The following is a 25,520-nucleotide window of genomic DNA, read 5'->3' as shown; positions in this document are numbered from 1 at the left end:
CATCTATTCACAGACATGGCCATATAGCATAGCCATTCAGGTTCAAGTGTGAGCCAGCATCATTATGCTACATACTGTATCATTAGCTAACTATACTAGAACACAACAGGCCTTTCCCCTGCAGAGCAAAACCAGGACAAAGTAATGGTGCAAGCAACTCTATAGTGCTCTTTCAACAATACCGGGGATATACATGAAGAAATCCAGCTTTGACAGCTTGACCAGCATGAAAATTGAGCTAGTCAAGCTGGTCATAAGCTGGCCTAGCTAGGTATGAGCTGGATAAACCAACATGTCCAACCTGATTATAAATCTGTTCTAGCTGGGTATGGTATGATCTGGTCAACCAGCTTGTGCCAGCTAAACCATGTTGAGCTGGGAGCTGGTCTGAACTGGTCAACCTGCTGTTTCAAAACCTAATTTGAGCTGGTTTTTTTTCAGCAGGGAGGAACTGTTTACATCAAATTCAATTCAGCCTGCTTTGAACTAAACCAACACCTTCTGCTTTTCCAAGATTCAAATAGATGAGGTAAAGGGTCAGGCAAAAAAGTAAAAAAGTTGGGGGCACCAAAGGTAAAATTTGTACCTACCTACATGGTTACATAGGTGTTGATGTTTTCACTGCCCAAGCTATTTTAGTCTTGGATAGATGTTAATTTTGTTTCCCTTTTTGTTCTTTTCCCTTCAGCAGAGGGGAAAGTGATATACAAACACTTGTATTTAGTGCATGTCTTCACGTGGCAGGCCGCACTATTGATTTCCTGTGAAAAATGAGGTGCAAACAGCCTTTGGTTTGTGGAGCTATTCATTTGCAGAGCACAATAACTGCACTTGTCTTGGAGGAAAATAAATCTCATTGTATCACGTACATGTGTGCAATTGTGTGTGGTGTGTTTGTCTACACAAAGTATTCCAGTGCACAACAGAGGAATTAGAAGCACTAGCCCTAAAGCCACAGAAGAAATGAATATCTTCTTGAACGAGAGTTTTTACCCACTGTTTACAATGACATGATTCATACAATATAATCAACCTCCTGTGAGGACCTGCCAGTAACAACAACAAAAACACTGTCTCGACATCCTTCCACAGCCAATTCACAAAAGAGAACATCTATTTCAATGAATCACCACGGAATATAAACAGTCTTTCAGGACACAATTTTCATTTGCAATCCTGTCAACAGGGTAGCTACATTCTTTCTTTCTCATACTAAAGATGTTTGCTGGATTACCCCCAGTGAGAAAAGCACAGATTGCATAACCACTGGAAAATGAACAAAGACAAAGCCGGGACCCAGAGCCCACAAGGACCAGCATTTTATCATTCCTTAATTGTGCAGTTCTAACCAACATTTCTGTTGTGGATAATCATACAGTATGCACAATCATAAAATTAGTTTAAACACATATTTCAATGTTATGTGTTTTATTTTATAGCTTGAAACATAATTATGTAATACTTGCTTACTTTAGTGAATAATTTAATGCACAACTGTAAAACCCATGCTGAGCCTTTAATTAGCCTATGCTGACACTGATTTTCTCTCTGGGAAGCTGGCTGATTAGAACACCAAGGACTCATTCCAGTCACTTATTTTTCTCCTTCCTTTTTCTTTTACTTGCTCCTGACCCAGAAATCGATCAAGGTCTGCCATCTTTAAGGACATTCCAACCCCTTAAATGTTCCTTCTCAGAGCTAGAAGAAGTAACAACCAATCTTTCCAATCTTTCCAATTGCATCCTTTGCGGAAGTATTTTTTTTAGCCTGATGTATAAATGACGATGGATCCACCTCTCCCCATCTGCCGCGTCTGTAACTGACGTAGCTTTGAGCTGACATTTGAAGGAGCAAGGGCATTCCATTTGCCATTGAGTACACATGCTCATTTACAAGAAATTAAAGTAATATGTACTTGGAATAAAGACTATAGCTTTATGTACAATTAGACAGGTTGATGTGCTGTAAGTCACATGACTTAACCTTCGCTAACTACTAATAAACGTTTGTAAACCTACTGCAGACATGCACATGTGGAAGCACCACAAAAAATATAAAACATTTGGATAACATTTGGCGAGCTCTCCTGCTCATACTTTTCACATATTTACACTACATCTGCACATAGTTACAAGCATTGGCCTGAGCAGTATTTCATACGCAGGCTGAAGTGACAAGTCTCATTTTGATGAAAAGTAGCATGTGATGTCACTTCCACTAAAATGACAGTATTTGGGTAACAGGGATACATTTGGGTCGTTACCAGCTTCCTGTGGGACATGGAACCCGTAATAATAACCCCAGTGGTAGGGCTACACTCTCAATTCCTTTAATAAAAGTGTCTTCTTTCCAAAACCTTCAGTGTTTCGACATCTCCTCGAGCAGTAACAGAAGGTCTTCACAGTGCGAAGATAAGGCTTTTCACAACTATAACCCATCCTGCAAGGCTCACTGTTAATCAACTGCACATCTCAAATGGGCTTTTATATACCAGCCCTCAATAGTAAACTTCCTGTGGTCTCTACAACACAAAAAGTAGGAAATCTAAACTAGAGGACACGGAAAGCAAGAGTAAAGCCTATTCACAATGAATAGGCATAAATAAAAGGCCCGATGTTGCTTTTCGAAATAAAGAGTTTTGCGCACTTAAGCTGTAACGGTTGGAGAAAGGTTCACCTACATGCAGAAAAACAACAGCGTACGCTGCGTAGCGCTAGCTGGTCGAACACCTCTTCTGCTCACTCCCTGTACCGTTAAACACAATAATAGAGAGCACAATCGGCACTTTTTTTTGCAGAATTCAAAGGAGGAATGTAATTTATATTCGCTTATGCCTCCCCCCCTCATAATGGACCTGGTGGAATCGCATGCTCGTGAAAATGCAGGGCCAGCACATATCTGGAGGCTGAGAGAGAGAGAGGGAGAGAGAGAGAGAGAGAGAGGCTGCTGGGTCAGGGAGGGGGAGGCCTCAATGTAAACACAGGTGCCGAGGAGGAGGCAGCGAGTGGGGCTACCCCCGCCCCCCCCGAGGCCCCCCCGCCCAGTAGCAGGAGAAACACGGAGAGTCACACTCGGAGAGGAGGAATAACACTCCGCAGATAACTCTGAGAGAGAACGCCTCCCATTTCCTTCCTCTGACAAAGCTCTTATCAAGCTTCATTTGGGAGGATCAACAGGGATTTCACCGTCACGATGTAGACAAATTATTACAGCTAATGGATAGATATCTGCCACGCCACGTTTCTGAATTACTGGGTGAATAGTGTTTATTTAAAAAGAACAGACTAAAATAGAATCAAATAGAGTAGAATAGAACAGAATCTAAGAGAATAGAATATAATAGAATAAAATAAAATAAAATAAAATAAAATAAAATAATGAATGAAATAGAATGAAATGGAACAGTGTGATGGGGCTGGATTGCTGATAGGCGAACACTGTACTGCTTATCAGGTAGGTTTTGGGAAAACAAACCGGCTTCCTTTGGAATTTCCTGAAAAGTGTCATAGGCCGGATCGATGGGTTCCACAAAAGGACAGGATGAGTGGTCAACACGACTAGGGCGTTCCGAGGATCCTCTGCATTTAAGCCTATTTATCCTGGAGGGCTGCTCTGCCCTTGAAGAGGGTCCGGTCAATAGGAGAGTAAACACGGCACCAGTCAGGGGCTCAGCCAAAACCCCAGCTATGCCCTGCGAAACCCGAAACTCCCCAGAGCCAGACAGACCCCACCGACCTTGCGGGTCCCAGTCATGTACCTTAACCACTACGCTCACACATCACCATCGACTGGATGCCTTGCAAGTCACCAACCAGCTTTTCGGGAGCAAGTGGGGGGTTAGATGTCAGGGAGACTTTGACATACCCCCACACACTTCGACACACCCAGAGCAGGGGATCGAGCTGAAAATCCTCTGACTGCCAGACGACCACAGATAGTATAGAAAGGCCCACAGGTAATTGGTGATAGATCTGTACTGAGTGGTCCAGTACTTCCTAATTTAGGCTGGTAGCAGGTCATTTGCGGCCCTCTTCTCTCTCTCTGAAGGACAGGTAAAAGCAGGATTGGTGAGGTAGTGTGCTTGCTTTGGCCTGGACACCAGAAGAACAGGCAGAAGGGTCTTTCTCCTAAAACCCTGACACCTTGAGTAGAAATCTCACTTTGTTTCTTCATGGACCATGTGGCCTGACCTCAAACAAACTGTCAATTCAAACACAGCTCCAGCTTGGACGTGCATCTGAAGAGAACCGGATTTGGCACATCCTTCCCACAATCCTCTGCAATAAAACGCACAGGTCAACTCTAGTTTGGGCTGGAACTGATGCCAAGCGCAACAGGCACGGTGAGTAAAACAATCCTGCAAAACTGGGTTAGAAAATAAATTGTCAGTCCACACAAATACATAAATGGTGGATTATTCTGTTTCTTCACCCACAGAGTACATTCTCTGGTTAAGTCAGGTTCTAAATGTAACTCACATAATTCATAATTCAAAAGATGATTAGGCTCATAAATGAACCTGATAAACTCCATTGTGTACAGTAGCAAAATATAAATGTCCAACTTCATATACCTAACATACACATGTTTTACTTGGCCTAAATTTCACCTGGAAGGTCCAATTGAGATTGAAGATCTCTTTTTCAAGGTGGTTGATACATGTTACCTACCATAGTGCGTCTAATATTCACAACATTTAAGGCATTTCATTTGACTTCTGTATGTAGAATGTTAAGGCTTTACATATATCAATGCAATGTTCATCTAGTCAAGTGCTTCTCCTGTGTTTTGTAAACATTTCAGATTGTAACTAAGTCATTTTATTGTCAGCCAGGGCTATCCATCAAGTTATAAAAGGCAATAAAATAAAGACTAACATACACCCTGTTCAGAGCTTGCCATTCAAGGTCACCTCAGCACAGCACAGAGCTGAAAATATCCCCACTAGCGTGCAGCTACCGTACCTACCCACCAACCTGCCCAGTGAAAAATCATTCATCAAACTCCTGTCCAGCTCAACTTTACTATCTGTTTTTACAGCTTTGCTGCCACACAGAATCCAATATTAAAGAAATTCAATATAGAACATTGCCCTAAGCGCTTAGGCTACTTTGTGCTATTTTTTCCCACTAAAGCCCAAAAAAATGGATCTACACCAATCACTAATAAACATTAAACAGCAGAAGTCTTGTATCCAAGCAACACCTAAATCTGTTACCATGCAAATGTTTGAATTATTAATTGAATGGAATTAAAACGCTTTCGACAAGAAAGGCCCTGGCATTCCACTTTAATTCTTGGCTTCATCAGTTTTCCTTATACTCAACAATTAGGCACTATTCTGATCAAAATGGGAGATAAATCTTGTGTGAAAGGAACATTGTATATTATTTAATTTCCTTTCAGACGTAAATGAATCTTTAACCAAACCCAAAATGCATTTTTGAACTTTTAAGCACCAGGCATACGGTATATTTCCATGGTTTAGTGATTCCTTGTGAATGAACACATATTCCACCCCTATTATGTAGACAAATAAAAGATATAAAAATCTTCTAATTTTGGATCTTTAAAATCTTCAGTTATCTGTAAGTACATGTGATCCAAATATATTGATTCTACATATGGAGTCCTCATGGCATACCCAACAATAATAGGATCATTGTTCCAGCACAACTCTGTTTTTCTTAAACCCACTTATCCAATTAAATTAAATCCACTCTAAGACTATTTAAAACCAAGAGGAAAAAAGATGATAAAATTCATTATTGAGCCATTTGATGTATCATATGGCATACATATCTGATGAGAGATGGCCATATTTTTGCCTTGTGTGCAGTGGGACAGAAGAGGGAATTCTAAATGTTTTTAACACAAATTGCTTTAACCCTTTGAAGAGTAGGTTTTTATTTGAATTTGAATTCTTCAAAAGTCAGTGTTCTAAAACTCTGTGACTTGATTGTTGCATCAGCTTTAGAGTGTTCAGTTCATGTTCAATACGTTATCACATATTAGGTAGAGGCTGTGGAGGACTTGGTTCCGTGTGCTTCTGCAGTCGTTGCACCTGAACGCAAGTCTTTATGACAAACTGCTAATCTGACCCCCGTCACCACAGTGCAACGGCCTCTTAACTCTGACACGCACTGTGAGACAGAACGGAAGATTCTTGGCACAGCCTGCGTCTCACGGAACATGGGCTCTTTTCCCGAATCCGATGCCGTGCTGCAGGTGTGAACTGGGTCAGGTTGCACCCGGAATGTCCAGTGTGGAAGCACTATGGGAGGATCGGTAGTTTGGGATCCCTGGGCCAGCAATTCTCTGTTAAATTTCAGTTGGCTTTCCATGTAGCCATTACATTTCACCACGGTGATAATGCAGGCTCTTTAACAGCAGTTTCTTATTTAGCATTTATGCTATTTAGCATGTAAAACAACTACATTACATGTATTTGGCAGATGCTTTTATCTAAAGTGACGTACAAAAAGTGTTAATACGTACTAAACATACATTTATGCCAGCAGTTCCTTTCGTAAAGAACAACCTGTTCTCTGCCAGTCCTTTGCTCATTTATTCCAGGATAAGTATACCAGCCCTTTGAGAATGCACCACCCTTCACTTTGAAAGATATTCATTTATGCAAAGAACAATATTTTCAAAGAAGGAGGAGATCCTGAATTTGTAAAAACACAAAAGAATTCATACGACCCTCAGATGAAATGTTTGTTTTGTCTCGTTCCGTTCGGTCTGCTCTGCTGACGTCTGATGTGGCCTCTCAGGAGGCAGACTGCATTGTGGGAACTTTTCTTCCATAAATTCGTCATTCCTTATCGCAAGGACTCAAAGGCATCAGATCACACATTCTAAATTGGGCAGAAAGAATGCTTAAAAAGCACCGGTGTGTAAAAAACTGTTTTGTCTATCGTTATAATTCACAAATGTAAATTTGGTGGGCAGCCTATAGCTTACTGGCTAAGGTGCTTGACTGGGACCTGGAAGGTTGGTGGTTCAATAAGATCTTGTGACTACACCGAGGAGCTGTTGAGTCTTGAGCGAGGCCCTTAACCCCACAATGCTCCGTGGGGGATTGGCCCCTGCTTAGTCGAATCAACTGTAAGTCGCTTTGGATAAAAGTGTCAGCTAAATAAATGCAATCTAATTGTAAGCCTATGATTCTCATTCTCTCTTAATTCCAATAAAACACAGCCTCAATTCAAGACATTCTTGGTGGTCTTTTTAGTGGCAAAAGAAAAAAAAATTGTAATTGTTTTCATTCAAAACTACACTCAGTAGCTGTAAAGAGAGACTTTCTGGCATGCACATGTTGCCCTTGTGGTTACAGTCTCATCACTATATTATAATAGTTTACAATTACAATGTTATACAAAAGCAGATAGACCACAGAGGCCATGCTGAGCTTTACTTAAACCACCTCTGACAACCATTTCTTCAAAAAGCACCGTTTCCTTCCTTCAAAGTTCTGTCTTGTAGCATAGCGCTAAATAATGTAGAGCAGGCCCAGATGTGTGAATGAACCCGTCGAAAAGGGGCAGTATACCTCCAGCCACTGATCACAAGCTGATCTGTCTGGCACTGCTTAACTTTGGTGCAGCCTGTCCATGACTGGGATGCAGAAGGTTGGTGGATCAAGCCCTGTTGTAGCCACAATAAAATGAGGTGTTAGACCCTTGAGCAAGGTCCTTAACCCCACATTGCTCCCTGATTAGTCTAATCAACTGTAAGTCACTTTGGATAAAAGTGTCAGTTAAATAACTGTACTGTGCTGTATTCATTTGACCTTTGCTGTGATTTTCCTACTGCGGTAGGCCAGGCTATAGACTGTGTGGTGTCCTTGGCCAGGAGCCGCTGAGCCAAGAACCTCAGCTCAACATACTACCTACAGTACTGGTCGCTGCAGAAGCCATCATGCAGCCTACATCCGCCATTTGTATGATGTGAAAAGCACATGCAGGTACACCCCTGCACTGGGCTACAGGAGGCCTGACCAGGAGTGATCAGACGGGAGGTAAGGGATGTGTGGGCACAGAGCTTCACGCATCCCAGCACACAGAGCACATGGAGGACACTGAGCACAGAGTACACTGAGCACACAGAGGAACACTGAGCACACGGAGGACACTGAGCACACAGAGGTACACTGAGCACACAGAGGTACACTGAGCACACAGAGGTACACCGAGCACACAGAGGTACACTGAGCACACAGAGGTACACTGAGCACACGGAGGACACTGAGCACACAGAGGACACCGAGCACACAGAGGTACACTGAGCACACAGAGGTACACCGAGCACACAGAGGTACACTGAGCACACAGAGGTACACCGAGCACACAGAGGTACACTGAGCACACAGAGGTACACTGAGCACACAGAGGTACACTGAGCACACAGAGGACACTGACTGCACTAGTAGTTAAGGGCTTGTGAAGAGAGTTTTGAATGGATTGGATGGAAGCCCCTCAAACAGGGCTGGCCGCTGCAGCAAGACAAATGGAGCAGCGAGAGGAAATAGCAGAGCAGGAACAACATGTAAACAGATGCTTTCATTAGGGGGAAGGAAGGGTCCCATCTGCTGGCTGTTTGAGTTTCAGCACCAGGGCATCACTTCCATTACGTTTATGGGTCTGAAGCGTAAAACAGCCAATTCACTGACGGCCATTTCATGTGCCATTTCACCTTCACATTAATAATCCAGATTAGCATTACCAAGCCCATGAAAGATAATGACTGTAGAATAAGTATGATAAAAAGCATTGCGGTTTCATTCTGACAGAAGTTAGAAAACGTTAATGCTTGGTCATTCATTTGCTTACAAACCTTTTCACAAATAAATGCTAGAGGGTTTGAATAATAATGCATTCAGGAAGAGATATTTGTCGTTTTGTGACGGTAACATTTATTCTTATTACCATCAGACTTGGTGCTTGACCTGGGCTGAGCCACAGTCTTCTTGAGATGCTATAACATTTACATGATTATATTATATGATTATGAATATATGATATGATATAGGCCTATAGGCCAATAATTTCATGTTTACTTAACCTCCACTCTGAGTTTCTTGATTCATTTCTTCAAAAACAGCAACTGGGTTTGAACATGCCACCAAACTCAAGAACCTACAAAGTAATCAATGTATTTTCCTGTTCACTTTCCTAACCCTGGAAAATAAGGGAAGCTAGTCAGACAAGGGTGATTCATGCAGTTATGCAACCACTCTCAGGGAACTCTTAAGAAGAAGAATAAGTTCTTGCAATCATCAGTCGGTTCGAAACAAGCATATCCAAACTGTTGTGTGCAACACAAAACAAAAAAAATCTGGAACCCAGGAAGAAAGATGAAAGCCTCTTCCTTCCAATGAAAGGACCCGACACTCCTGGACTGCTCTGGGATGTCTTTGGAGGTTTTTTATTACGCGCTTTTCTTTCGCATAATTGCTCACATCCGAGCGGCGTGGCTGTTTTCCTTGGGAAGCTCCCGCTCGGACACAAAGATCACAGTCACGCCCGGCTGGATGCGAGCGGGAATCAAACGGGGAAAGATGCAAGATGCCTATCTTCAAAGGCCCCCTCTCTGCCATCAAAGACCCCCCCCTCCCCCCCCGACACAGTCCCCCCGCACAGCCACCAACCCCCACCACCGCTGGGGTGCAGTCAGCATGCAACGCATCCTCACTTCACTGCGCCGACATCTGGACAAAACATACAACCATGTCCCATACGCTGCCTTACAGTGGACCTGTGCTATACCCAATGTGTACAGTATGTCTGTGTACACGAGAGAAAGAGAGAGAGATTTATTAATGTAGCACGTTTCATATTCAAATATAATAGTGAAACTCACTCATAGAAATAAAGCGACAGTACATTTTTGTTCTTCAAGGATCAACTTTCCCAAATGTAACCTGAACTCGCAGTAATGTTCTCTGTGTGTACAAATTAGTATGTTTTCCAAGCAAAAAAAGGTACAAATTAATATTGCTGTCTAGAGGGATAATTTTATGTACCTATCGGGCACCGCCCCAGTGACAAGCATTTGTACCTCTTTGGGCACATCTCCTACCTTTATTTCTGAGAGTGCATGATAAAACATAGTAAGTATATATGTGTGCGTGTACACAAATAGTACACGTGGGCAAGTAAACACAAACACATGCACGCTCACACACGCACGCATCAAGCCTTGGGTTCCATTTCCTCAGTGTTTGTAGTTTCCAGGCCAATAATGACATCATAAATCAAGACACTGACACCGGGAAGATTAAGCAATTATTTGAGGTTCTTTCGTGTGTTTGTGTACTGAGGAAGAAAAACTTTTATCGTAATCAGATACAAACCGCGTGCTGGAGACCAATTACAGATGTACTGCTCTTATTCACAGAAGTCACTTCAAATAGGAACGGAGTAGTAAGTGTATCCAGCAGGAAAGCATCTTTCAAAGACAGCGTTTAGCTAACTGCGTTGTCTTACAATTGTATGTAGTTTTTAAAGAATAATTTGTTTAATGGCATATGGAATAAATATCCTTCTTTCTGTCTGATGTTTCTTTTAATAATGTACGTATTTAACTTATGTAATGCAAACATTAATTTTGAATTTAAAAAAGAGCATACAAAACTAACATCCGCCGCATAAAACATACTGTAGGCTATATTGAAAGAAGAATATTTAGTCCTGCTGTTGTAGATCCTGTGGAAATCTCTATCAAGGAAATTGAATAGGAAGGTTTTATTTTAGCTCAATCCGTACTCTTTTCATTGCAAACAAGACTCAGAAGGAACCTGACATTGGAACTCCAAGTTTTAAACCCACTTGTGTACTCAGCTGACTTTAGTAGAACAGATTTCCATATGAGAAATATAATACATTCACCTAGCTGTGAAGCTGCTTTGACACCAGCCGCTAACAAGCAGCATTTGTTACAATCTATACAATATACGGCGATATATTATGTAAAATTGTTTTTGTTTTTTGTAAGACTGTAAAACTTTAAAGCTTTCTCAGACTGTAACACTGTGCAAAGTTTGATGAATTATTGGGTGAGATGTCAGAACAAAGACAAGGGAAAAGAGTTGTAGTGCATTTTTCAGTTTTAGCACAGGTATTTTGTGTGGTTCACCATTTTAATAGGTTAGATCAGTATTTGATCAGTGTGTTAGGGATAAGACGTGTGTGGTGTTCTTGATCAAAAAGAACCCTTGTGAGCAGTTTTCTATGTCACTTTGTTTTATCAGTCTATCACCACATCAAAAAAATTCATGAGACAGCTATCTCCTTACAGAAACAACATAAAAGTAAAGGGTAAAGTGAATGAAAATATCAGAATGGTGTTCTGCTATGCATGTGCTGAAAGCAGGACCAAATGATATGATACAAATGTGTTTTAAAATTTTGTAGTAAAGCACTGATTTGACGCTTTTATTTGGTTGAAGTAAAATTTAAGGCATAGTTACTGTACATGGTTCAAATCAACATCGATTTTTAAACAAAAGGCATGTATTTTTCGTATACATGTATGTGTTTTTAATGCAAATAAATGAAAAACTAAAGATATGTCCCAGCTGCCAGGCCCAGATGAAGGGGGCGTAGGGTGTGTCGAGTGGGAAGCCTCTGACTCTGACTGCAGGGCGGGACCTGAGACCTTGATATTCGGGTTTGAATCCAGACTGTACCACAGAAGGAGCGTGTCCTCCAGGGCACAGCGGTGGCATAGAATTATCCCTGCACTGCGGGGACTGGATGTGGTGGCTGGCCTGGAGCAGGCAGGATGTGTGTCTCTGCAGGCCTGGCAGCCAAAACGCCAGACTCTCTCCCAAAACCCCAGCGCACAGACGCGATTGGCCCGGGCCTCGCTGTAACTGAGACTGCTCAAACCTCACCGTCTAACGCGAGTGCCAAAGCGGGGTGGCAGGGCGTGCCAAAAACAGCCCCCGGGATCAGCAGAGTTTCACCCTCCGCCACACTGCTGATATCAGTTACCAGCAGAGCCCAGCCCTGCTGCTCTATCCCATCCACTGTGTGTGAGTTACAGCCACGGCCACACTGCTGATATCAGTTACCAGCAGAGCCCAGCCCTGCTGCTCTATCTCACCCACTGTGTGTGAGTTACAGCCACGGCCACACTGCTGATATCAGTTACCAGCAGAGCCCAGCCCTGCTGCTCTATCCCATCCACTGTGTGTGAGTTACAGCCACGGCCACACTGCTGATATCAGTTACCAGCAGAGCCCAGTCCTGCTGCTCTATCTCACCCACTGTGTGTGAGTTACAGCCACGGCCACACTGCTGATATCAGTTACCAGCAGAGCCCAGTCCTGCTGCTCTATCTCACCCACTGTGTGTGAGTTATAGCCACGGCCACACTGCTGATATCAGTTACCAGCAGAGCCCAGCCCTGCTGCTCTATCCCATCCACTGTGTGTGAGTTACAGCCACGGCCACACTGCTGATAACAGTTACCAGCAGAGCCCAGCCCTGCTGCTCTATCTCACCCACTGTGTGTGAATTACAGCCACGGCCACACTGCTGATATCAGTTACCAGCAGAGCCCAGCCCTGCTGCTCTATCTCACCCACTGTGTGTGAGTTACAGCCACGGCCACACTGCTGATATCAGTTACCAGCAGAGCCCAGCCCTGCTGCTCTATCTCACCCACTGTGTGTGAGTTACAGCCACGGCCACACTGCTGATATCAGTTACCAGCAGAGCCCAGTCCTGCTGCTCTATCTCACCCACTGTGTGTGAGTTATAGCCACGGCCACACTGCTGATATCAGTTACCAGCAGAGCCCAGCCCTGCTGCTCTATCCCATCCACTGTGTGTGAGTTACAGCCTCTGCCACACTGCTGATATCAGTTACCAGCAGAGCCTGGACCTGCTGCACTATCTCACCCACTCTGTGTGAGGTAGAACCATGGCCACACTGCTGATATCAGTTACCAGCAGAGCCTGGACCTGCTGCTCTATCTCACCCACTGTGTGTGAGTTACAACCTCCACCACACTGCTGATATCAGTTACCAGCAGAGCCCAGTCCTGCTGCTCTATCTCACCCACTGTGTGTGAGTTACAGCCACTGCATCATTCAACGTGGCAGGAGCCATGACACGCAGCCGGGAGGGAAGAGTTCACTCAGCCCTCTATTACAATACTGTGATATTAGAGATACAGCAAACAGGACTACATATCCCACAAGTCCACTCTGTCCACATACAGACATAATGACATCACAATGTGCAGTATAGCCTCCTTAAAACACAAATGTGCAGGAGGGCTGGCCGTGCAATATGCACATGAGAAAATGATGGACGATCAAGTGTGAAATCCAGCTTCATTGAGATTTGATAGTGAAGAGCACCTCTATATTTTGGAAATATATCGCAAATAAAGTTAAACCAAACTGTCATTCTGCGCTGAAATCTCGTAGTAATTAGAATCTCGTAATTCTGCAAGTTCTGCAAAATATGAATGTAGATTGAGGGTTTCCCCTCATTTTAAAGTACTCTCTGAAAGCAGAGAATGCCCCTGCTCTGTTAGTGATGGTTGGCAGTGAGCAGGCCTGGCCAGCGGTGTAACTGCAGGGCAGAGCCTGATGAGATGTCCCTTTGGTACTCTACCTCCACGGGAGCTGATCAGATGCACGCTAGGTTAGTGCCGGGGTTAGCCGTAATTGAAAACAGCTCTTGTACACCTGCAGGTTACCAAGGTCCCCAGAAGGCAGGCAGCCGGCTTCTCTGAGACCTTTAAAAAGAAGCAGAGAGTCCCGGAGCGGCAAAATCTCCGCTGGAAATGAGGGACCACAGCGAGACAACAAAAGTGCGAAGCTGTTCCCAGAACAACACGGCGGTGAGAACGGTTCCAGGTGTCAGGCTCAATCTGGACACGTACAGTCCGTGCCACAGTAAATACACACTGGGCTTTCTTTACAAGCCGCTATGAAACAAGGAAACCCTGCAGATTTATAGGGACTGTATGGACAATTTAAAGAATTTATATTAAGAATTCTTTGACCAGTGTCTACTTTGGGCCCTTGAATGCTATGTAAAAAAAGTGAAACTTGAATTTAAATATATACAGAATTATCGAACAGCCCAGTACTTTCCATAACAGAAAGTCAACACAAAAACAGACAAGACATGTTCATAGTACTGATTTTCAATACTTAACTACTTAAGTACTTAACTATTCATCTACTATAAAGATTAATTTCTGTTAATCATTTCTTTCCATTAAAGCTTTGATATTCAGTGTTATCGCTATATTCATTCAGTGGTGGTGGCCCGCAACTACAACATTCTCACCGCCACTGCAAGCAAGCGCATAAAATTATCACATTTCTCATCAATAATCTGGAAACATTTTTGCTTTGTAGATTGTTAAAGATCACTTGAGTAGCCTAGATACCTCTACTTAAGGCAACAGATAATTAACTCTTAACCAAATGAGTTTGCTAAAAAATAGCATTAGCTAAGTTAAACTACATTCATGACATGAAGATGCTTTTTACTGTTTACTTTTAATTAAAATTGTGAAAACTAACATGGTCACAAGAGTATCTCAAAGTTGATAAGATATTGGAAAAACAGCTTAATTGAACTTTTGTGCAGCCAATGAAGAGTTAAATCTGGAAAATGTTGAAATAAAGAAAAGGCTACGTCAGCCAAGCCTTCACGCTGATTGTGTCTATGGTCATGAAACAAGCTGTCCATTATCTAACCTGCTTATTCCTGGTCAGGGTTGAGATGGAGTCTATACCAGCATGCATTTGGCGCAGTGTAAGAATACACCCTGGACAGGTCGCCAGTCCTTCACAGAGCACTGTCTATGGTCAGGAAACTGAGCATAAGCTACCCTTAACAGTAAAGCACAGAGAAAAATATGCTCAAAAGATGTTTATAATCACGTAATTCCCTGAGGTAGAATTAGAAAGTGAGATTAACATAAATGAAAAAGCAGAATAGCAGATTTTCATATAACTACATTTGGAATCCATACCTTGATTTCTTGTTTGTTGTCTTTACAGGTCATGTCCCATTTTCATATTATAATTATTTTGTGTAAATTCAAAAAACACACTTGTGTTCTGAGTGGATCAACAGATGCACACAAACTGATGCGTTTCCCAGCAGTGTCCGAGCCCCTTTTATTAATGGGACTTTTCCATAAAAAGCATGACAGCATTGGAATCTTGGGAGAGTGGACTCTAATTAATACTCCTGACCCGACTCCAAAATGATCATTTTCTTTGGTTAATTTCAACTAACAGACATTCCCCACACAAAGGGAAATAAACAGAATAAACAGAAAACTATAGGATTTGTCAGGATTATTTACGGTAGGGGTTATCATTCCTTTTATTATATCTGTGCGGTGGCATTGACAGTGCATTGCCCTTATTGTTATAAGACCTGAACGGTGAATAGCCCTATGCATTCTGAGTCTTTAGAAGTCAACAAACTCATTCCCCTGCTGTTTACAGACACATATTTACTCACTATGCACTGGCCTTCAGTGTTACAAAAGCTTTCATGTCCTTTAAAAAGCTCACATGCTCTTTCCTCCTCATGCTCTTTATTTGGACAGTTTTTGTTTTGCCTGAAATTCAATTCATCAGCTTTGAGAGATGCCAACATTTTTATGATCTGGTCTAAGAAGATTGCCAGCCAATCAACAGCTTGCTGTAAAATATGATTGTTACTAGGCAGTGTTGTGATGGATGTGATAAACTGCACAGTGCAGTTTTCAATGATATAAAAGCCCTTCCAGACCAGAACCACGCTGTTCGGCTCTCAGGTTATAGTTGAACTGTCATACACGTTTACTTGTACGCATTTCCACAGATGTAAATACATGGGGCATATTTCTGTTTTGTCTATGTCTATGGTTCGGCAAACATATGAATTCCCTGCCATTATACACTATTTATAAAAATATTATAAACAGAAGGAAAGTTTGTCTCCATTCAGTTGTTCCAATGCATCATTTTTTTACTTGGCAAAAGATGAAGATATATTAAAAAAAAACAGCTGAGTACTCCAAACATTACCACACATATAGCCTTCCAGGAACTGAAATTTGGCTTTGGGGACTAAGGAAATTACTCAACTAGCTACTGACTGTAGGGTTCATCACAAGGCTCACATAAATAACGCTGACAAACGCTGAAGACCATCGTGTATGTTGTTTTTCCCCACTTATCTTCAGTACTGAGCTCTTTCTGGCAAATCTTCACACAGAGGTTTAAAAATGGAAGATAAATGGGATTTTCTTAGTATATTAACTCAAATAGGACCCTAAAGGCCTTGTACTAGCAATAGTAGCAAGCATAATATTTTATGTTACTGCTTGTGTTTTCTTTTGAAATTGTAGGGTGATTTTCTGTGTGGTTATTATCATAATTACCATTTGTAAGTGTTTACAGTGTGACTAAAACATTATATTGAAAAGGTGTGTGCTTACCAGTACAAATGCTTAAAAAGGTCAGGCAAGTTAGCTTCTTGCAAACTAAAGAAGGTGACCGTTTCATAACTGTGTTTGAAGAGCTGGTGTGTTTGCTCACCTGTGACTCGCTCACCGTTTATAGTGATGAGTGTGAACAACCACAGCATTGCATGCTGGGAGAACAGGGATTAGCCTGTATGAAATCACCTATACTGTATGTTATCTACAGTATGAATGATTTCCCAGAACTCCATTACACCTCTTATCCACTGTGTACTCTTTTCATGGATCTGATGATGGAATCCGTCATCAGACAGAGAGTACACATGCGAGATACTAACAGACTGATAAGCAGGACAGCGAATGAAAACATAGTGAGCTATATCTTTTGCTGCCTTACTTTAGGTTATTCAGTGCAACCTCAAGACCTCTCCTATTGCTTGTATCTTCTGAAAACATACCCACAGTTTGAGTAAATCACTACTAAGCAGTTTTTAACTTTGGAATGTGCTTATATTCATGTGGTTGACAGTCACTAGTCTCCACTCGTCCTCTGTTAATGACGAAATGGAGTAATGTAATGATGTACGTACATTTAAATAAATTAACTAGCTCGCTATAGTTAGCACCATGTTGCAATAAAAATATAGAAACGTCCAATCATCAACACAAACCTGAATTTGTGGATTCCATGCATGTATGGAAAAGGAAACATCTGATATCGTAGCCAGCTAACAAGATTTAGAAAGTTATTACGTTTATGACTTTAGCTACCGTTGATAGCAATGACATAGCATAACATTATATACACAATGGATGTAGTGCTTTCTCAGACTCACTCTATCAGAGAACAGTTCCTTGGAGAGCGATGTGGGACAGTCATTTGTTTGAATAATTGGGAGCACTTTCTGCTTGCATACAGTTATAAATAGGACAGTCTGAGCAGCTTATCAGTTTCCATCACTGCTACCATTAATTCATAAAAAGTAAAAAGACAGATAATAGCACAATAAATTGGGTGCATTTAGACACATAGCAACCAAATACGTTCATAAACAGTCCAGAGAACATGATAATATTTGAGGTGCTATTGAGAATTTTCTTGTTTATTTTTCCTTTTTTTTGGCTTTTCCGCACCATTATTAACTACCTTAAGTTGTTTTTGGGCTGAATGTCCTGTCTTTTTTGGCTTTTGCTCACCATAATCTCTTACCTGAAACATGTTTTATATATAGTTGGTAACTGTTCTTAATCGTCTGTATTACTTTTGGGAAGGGCTTGTGTGCACGTAAACAGGCAGAATCGCCATATCGCCCTGCGATCAAACACTGGGTACCCGCATATCTCCATTTTACCCTACTAGCGTGAATTCACAATAATTTATCAGGGGCGTTATGTTCGTTTTCTTTATCAGATATTTGCTTTCCCAGTGTTGCAAGGTGCTTATATTTCATAGTGTCCAGGGAAGCAGACTAGTTATTTCATGTGCATTTAATCCAACATGTGTATTAGCCCGGCCCTAGGTTAGGACAAAGGTCCTTCTATGGGACTGTGGTACTGCTATGGGACTCTACAGCAGAGCTCAGCAGGGCTAACCGCAGTAGCATGTATGATAATCAGGTTTGTAAACTGGCCTGGGACATGGCTCAGTCAAGCCTATTGGTTTTCCAGCGATGGACTTACGCTTACACAAACACAGCACACACACTTACTTCTGCTGGGCCTTGGAGTGCCGGCGGGCCTCTGCAGCAGCTTTGCGTCTCTCAAACTCCTTCTTCTTCAGGACCTCTCCACCGCCGATGGATCCCAGCTCCAGCAGCTGGCGGGCCATCTCCTCGTCCTGCAGGGGCAGTGAAAAACGAGCCATGAACAGAGCCATGGGGTACCCCCAAAAGGAGAAGTGAAAACCATCCGTGAGCAGAGCCGTGGGGTACCCCCAAAAGGGCCAGTGAAATCGAGCTGTGAACAGGGCCGTGGGTTACCCCGAAAAGGAGAAGTGAAAACCATCCGTGAGCAGAGCCATGGGGTACCCCGAAAAGGAGAAGTGAAAACCATCCGTGAGCAGAGCCATGGGGTACCCCCAAAAAGAGCTGTGAAAAGGATCCATGGGGTGCTGGACCCTGAGGTGGAGCGTTTTACAGAACAACCCCCACACTCGCCACGCACATGCTTATTTTTTTCTAAATTCAAGACAGTGTTCTAGAATTCCATTGCTTTCAGTCACCAGTAGTGATTGTGACATCAGCATTAGAATGTTCAGCTAAGAACATTCTAATCACATAATTGTGAATTTACACCTCAAAGGGCAAAACTAATCAAATAGGGTGAATGCTATATTAATCTGCAATGAAATGTGTGTGTTCCCTGTGTGTGTAGCGGTTGGGACATTTGGTTCTGTAGCCTATATGGGGAACTGTGGGCATGGCAGAGCACCCTAAATACAGCCACGGTAATATCCTGCTGGGCTGAGAGAGGTTTAAACCACATGTCCTCACTGCCTGGTAGTAGCCATCGGTATCCGGACATGAGGGGGAAAGTCCAACACCAAGCCAAACTGCTTTAATGTGGCCTTGGAGAGATGACTACGGGCTAAGTTATTTGCTTAAAAATAGCTACAACACCAATAGCAATGATTTATCATACTCATTTGTGACTAAGCTCAGAAGTCTATTTAATCTCTCAACAGACTTACGTGTAAATTTGTACAGCTGCTCCATCTCACTGGCTGAGGTTCTGGAGCATTCTGTGTCTTGCAACACACAGGTCAGTTGGTATGCAACTTTGTGACCTAGCCTACATGACAATGCACTTACTTTGTAATTTATGCTTGACTATCCAAACAGTCAGAAATAATAGATTGGTTTGTTACTGGCAACAAATCATTTAGCCAAACATGGTCAATACAATGAGGTCATCAGGTCAATATTGAATACAATATATGATCTAGTTGGCTGACCTGGTTTGGCTTATTGTGCTCACAATACACTGGCTTTTGTAAGCAGGTGTTTTAAACGGATTCAGGCTTTGTCAGTCAGTGTGCCCAAAAGTAAAACATTGAGCAACATCTCCATCTAGTGGCAGAGATGGCACAGCAGCCAGGCTTCTTACACTCCTGTGGATCATCAGTTGATTGTGAAGCAGCCAGGTCACTGAGGCTGTCCACTGTGCAGGATAAACTCTTTGAGCAGACCAAAACAACACATTTATTTCCTTTTATAGCTAGTTTATAGGCCAGTAACTGAAAAAAATATTCAAGGCTGGGAAAAAAAACATAATGCACAAGCATTCCACAGTCATTCCAGAAGAAGACCATATGGCTCAGACATGTTAATTCTCGTAATGAAATATGAGGCTCCGTTCTGTATGCCACCATATTAAAAGCTGACCCATAAAATGTGCCCCTGGGTCGCCCCTGACCTACAGTGCAGATTGCGTTGTTTATAGACATCATCACATTGACAAATTATCCATAAGCAAGCAATGAGAGGAGAAAATGTTATTGGGCGTTCCACTGGGGGCAAGATAGCACAATAAACAAGATATAAAACGTTAGCATCAGCTGATTGATGTGTTAGATAATTGACATATGGTAATTAAGCACTATGCCAATCAGTGCACACAGTTAACATCATGGAGTGAAATCTATTGTGGAATCTATAGCTAATCAGTGAAAAGCGAAAGCCTTTAACAGTCGCAAGTGAAACATTTGTTTTGCATCTGAAGAAAGATTTCCACACCACATTCAGAGGAAACATATAAAAGCTCTGAGATGCTCACACCTTTGTGGGTGGTCTGACAAGATTTCAAAGATACTGTTTTATCATATTCATATTTTTTCCCTTCTAATATCCTCCTTTTTTTTGATAATAAAAGTGCCTTGGATGACTAAAACATGTTGTTCTGAAAATAGCAAAAGTATTTTGAGATATTATTTATTGTATTATTTTTATTGAATGTGCCTACGGGGGACAATAATGAATTGCCTTAGTCTTCAGGAAGGTCTTCGGAGGATATAACAAGAAAATAAAACGCAAGGGGACATTCCTTTTCCTTTTGGCACAAGTACATTGTATGTAACTCCAACGAGTAACTCCGATCTGCAAGGCAATAAATAACGAGTCCAGAATTTCTAACACTGTGCTGTGTAAATCCTTTGTGTGTAAGACGTTATACACCATAATAAATACAGTAAAGTGAGACTGGTTGCTTGTTGCAATAGTATAGCTAAGTTAAAACATTGTGACTACAGCACAGATAATAACTTGCAGGAACATGCAACAACAATTCACAACGCACATAGGTAACTAACGTTAGTGATTATTCTGTGGAGCTATAGTAATATTGCTAATGTGATACAATAATACAGCTACGTGTGATCTGAAAGCACATCATGATCTCTTGGTTCTAAGCATCCGACTGGCGTCCAAATAGCAAGCTAACGTAGCGAGCTAATCATGAAAACGCATAGATACACTCAGTGCCAACAACAGGTTCTATTCAGCTAGGTTAACGTTACAGTTAGCTAACTTACACTGTAAAACAGTATGAATGAACGTCATTGTTTTTTTGTTTTTTTAAGTTATCGAATTAGCCTGCAGCACAATTAAATATTAAATAACATTATGCATATTGCATAGAAACCTAGCTATCTGGTAACTTAAAGCCTCATACACAGCACATTAACGTTGCTACTTACAAAAAACTTTGTTCACTTGGACGATTTGTAATGTTAGTCTGCTGCTAGCCTAGCTAGCTAGCTAACGTTATGCATTCATTATGTAAAACACAGCTGACGTGCCGTGAAATGATTTGAAACATTACCTCCAGATAATGTAAATCCAACGCGGTGAGCTTAGAACTAAGGTAATCCTCATAACTCAGAAATTTGGACACACTGCTGTCCAGAACAGCGGATGTTTTGTCTTCCTCCATGTTGTTGTGTATGACTCCGCTAAACCGGTTTCCATAGCAACCAAACTTTAGCCATTATTTGACATGTAGCTTAATTGACCGATTGACATGTAACCGATTGATCTGACGTATTATGTAAATAAATACAATATAGTTAATTACAGAAAATGTTGGTTTTGTTTCCTCAAATGCCAATTTTCCATCGCTGCAAATAATTTTAATCCCATCATTTTCCAAAGTAGTATTCCTTGCGGGTGGTTGCCCCCTAGTGGTTGTGTCAAATATTATCAGATTTCTAGTGAGGGACAATGTTGCCCTGATGGCAAAAGCCACCCTGTACTGTCGTATACTCCATGACACTTGGAGTACAAATCATAGTACTGAAAAATCACAATACATCTGGAAGTACATTTTCCTGATGGTTCTCAATTACCAATGTACACTAAGTGAGCACTTTATTAGGAATTTATTGATATGGAACTTCTGCTGCTGTAGCCTATCCACTATTGATGCGTTGTGTGTTCATAGATGCTCTTCCGCATACCACTGTTGTAATGTGTGGTTATTTGCATTACTGTCACCTTCCTGTCAGCTTTAACCAGTCTGGCCCTTCTCTTCTGACCTCTCTCATTAACAAGGAGTTTTTCCCCGCAGAAGTGCTGCTCACTGGATAAAATAATAATAATAATAATTCGCACCATTCTCTGCAAACTTAAAATCACAGAAGATTTGCAATTTCTGAAATAGTCAAACCACTCTGTCTGGCACCAACAATCATTCCACATTCAAAGTCACACATTTCTTCCCCGTTCTGTAATTTGTTCTGAACAACAGCTGAACCTCTTACTATGTCGGCATGCTTTTATGAATTTTGTTGCTGCCAAATGAGTGGCTGATTAAATATTTGCACTAACAAGCTGGTGTATAGGTCTACCTAATAAAGTGCTCACTGAGTGTGATTAACATGGCTATTCAGTCATCTCAGGCAGCCAAGTGGTGGATGCAAATGATGACAATGCAAACGGTTGGAGCTTTGAGCAACTGATGTGTTTTCTTCATTTCAGACATAGTGAAATCTGACGGAGGGCCAGCTTCTCAATGCATACTGTAGGTATTTGTCATACTTTTTCTTCCAAACTCTTCATAATGATAATTATGGCATAGTTACTACTGGCATAGTTAGAATAGCATAGCAGACAATGACACACATCCATGCATTAAAACCCTGACTCAGCCATCTCATTATTTGTTCTGAATGTGTGTTGACTGAGAGTCAAAAATTCTGTTGTGCAGTTTTTAAATCTGTTAAAAATGTATCTTACAATGTGTAGACATATGGAGTATGGCTAATGTTTAAAAAATGAGGCTTGAGGGTTGTTTTATTGCACAAAGGGATATTAATGGACTTATGTGTAGTTTATGAGTTTCAAGAAACCTCCCAGGGGCTAAGAAATTTTAAACTGTTCTGGGATATTGAATTTATAAGCTGGACAAAAATGTAATTCTATTAATCATATGGCTTGTATAAAGTCTTTTGATGTTTAAGCATACTATCACCAAACAAATTAAACAAAGAGAAACACATTTCATGTGTACTTTGGCTCAACAGCTCAAACAATAGCAAAGATTATAAAAACACAATTGCAGAATTGACTATGTTTGCTTTCCCAAATATCCATCTATTTCACTGCACAAATCAGCTTGTTTTCAGAAGGACATGAGCACTCAGCCAAGGCACATAGCTGCAGGTTACTGACCAAGCCACTGAAATGACCCATATCTGAAAGCTAGCCAACATGAAACTGTCCAACAGAGCTGGGTAAATGTGCTGTCTTTAAAAGTAGTATAGGATGGAAGCAACTGGGAAAGGTTTAGTGCATAGTCTGTTCATTAACAATCTGAGATTTCACACTGCTTCAAGACTAAAGACAACAGAAATCAAAGTACCACTCGGCACCTGGTCCACCGAAGAGGACAGCTGACACACTCACACAAACTTAGTGCTCACCGTGTATTTGCTTATCAAGACATAAAACCATGCTTAATTATTCACCACAGGCCTACATTATTCATCATCTCCTTGTACCTGTACACATTTCAGGATAGGCCTTCTTTTTCCCACTTACTGTAGAGAATGCAGGACGAGTTTATAATTTAATTTATTACTCCTTGCTGTCTTTTAACGGGCACTTGATGAGCCAAAAGGCATACTGGTGCAAATAAACCAAACAAATTCACTCAGGCATACTGTTTTATATGGTATTTAAGTGATGGCAAATGTAGATAAATAGCATAATGTTCAATTTGTCACATAATGCCAACATCTTCTGTCCCATTCCGCCAGCTGTGTGTAGTCTGTTCAACACAAAATGTTCTCTGAACATTACTGGAATATTTTGTCAATGTTATAACATTGCTACTACATTGCGGCATTGTAAGAAAGATTGTTTTTAGCTGTGATGGTTTCAGAAGGGTATTATCTGGGTTTAATCAAATGCTGGAATCAAGCTGTTATTTCAAATGGCGGATGTCTCAAGTAATTTGCAACTCATATCATTGTTTTTGTAATAAGACAATTCATGTCTTAGATTTGTTATATAATTATATTAGTATCTCAAATTATTATAACAAAACTTATAACAATGCATTACAATGCATTACATCTGGCATGTTTGAAAAAGATAACAATACACATGTGTTTTTGTAGATATGTTCACTACTTTTCTTCTGCAGTGCTATTACCCTAGACACATTAACTCTCCCATTGGGCTTTCACAAAACAACTTTGTCAAAATCAGATTGAGTTATTGGAAAAAGGCTTGCTGTATACAGATATATTGTATATCGTAATAAACATCTTATTCAGCACTAAGATGTACTCAATTGCCATTTGAAGCTCAATCAACCCAACACCACATCCTACAGCATTAGTAGTTTTCAGGAGGAGTAATTGGAAATGTAATCACCTATACATTCAGAACACCCTGTACAGTCCATGTGATCTTTCAGTGACTGTTCTATATGGGCTATCACATTACTTATGCACAAGCCCCATTTCCTCCATTACACATCACATTCTCAAACATTGCCATTAATGGTTCCCTCTTTCCTCTCTGTCCAGCGAGCCCTATTATTTCTCCACACAACTTCTTAAAACCCAAAGCCTGCTCATTACGATGTGATAAAGAACCAATCACAAGCTGTCTCTGGGCTTGCTGGATCAGCGAGATTGGGTTGCGGGGGCAAGGACAGTTGTTTGTTCGGTTAATTGCTTGCCAGTATGCTTTTCTCAATCGTTTTTAACAGTAATTGTCTGTGTCTGGTAAAGTGCACAACACCCCTTGGAATTCCCTGTTTCCTGACCATTAAAAACACAATTAATCCTTCTGATTTACTCCTTAATCAGGAGCAATGTTACATAAATCCTCCATCTTAGCCTCCATATTGTCCTTGCAAATTATGAAAGTTTTTTAAAATATCCATACTATTTATAAAAGATGAATATGAGGTTCATTGATTGGGTTAGTGGGGGGGAGGAGAACAGATACAATTTAATTTAGTACAGAGGTACTTTGAACGGATTAAACTAATTTCAAACAGAAATGGCTTCATAAGGATGGGTATCAAGGAGTGCAGATGCATGTACTCAAGAAATGTGGATTGAGAAAAGTCTACAGATGAGTTTCAAATAAATTGGTCTTATTACGTGGCCTTCTGTTAAATATGTACATACCTTTTACATAAATAAGCAAAAACTTGTAGCAGCAGGATATCATCGTATATTTCATCAAGTCAGTAAAATATAACCAAAGGCTAATCTCCTAATCTAACAACTTCTCTTACTTCAAAAAGAGATTCCCCAATTAGACTTCAAACAAAAGATACTGAAAATAATCATACGGGGGTTGTATTTAAATGTCTACATCTGCAATCAACCTTCCTCATCGGTTTTAAGTCTTTAAATGGTTTCATCTGTTCTTTTACATTTACAAATTAAAAGTCAAGATGAATGGCCTGTTCTAATCAGCATATGTTCTTACGTATTTACTATACCTGAACAAACCCAGATATGGGCTCCGGGATGAACCCAGCTGGGAAAAGCAGAATTCCTGCTGGGAGCGCCGTTGATCCGGGTCAAAGGGTCTAGCGC

At 41.1% G+C, this 25,520-nt stretch overlaps 1 protein-coding gene across 1 annotated transcript in view; it reads right to left on the bottom strand.

The window, feature by feature from the left end:
* The window catches only part of cfap299 (cilia and flagella associated protein 299), a 77,649-nt gene extending 56,239 nt beyond the window's left edge, over positions 1-21,410 (bottom strand). The window contains exons 1-2 of the mRNA XM_061259615.1: positions 21,281-21,410; positions 18,172-18,299 (exon numbers count right to left, since the gene is read on the bottom strand). Of these exons, the coding sequence (XP_061115599.1) occupies positions 18,172-18,299; positions 21,281-21,391 (239 nt within the window). The 5' untranslated portion in view covers positions 21,392-21,410. The remainder of the gene's footprint in view (positions 1-18,171; positions 18,300-21,280) is intronic.
* Positions 21,411-25,520: the final 4,110 nt, after the last annotated feature.

This window comes from Conger conger, chromosome 11 (assembly GCF_963514075.1).
Source record: "Conger conger chromosome 11, fConCon1.1, whole genome shotgun sequence".
Classification (NCBI taxonomy): Eukaryota; Metazoa; Chordata; class Actinopteri; order Anguilliformes; family Congridae; genus Conger; species Conger conger.
This window is presented reverse-complemented; position numbering and strand designations above follow the sequence as displayed.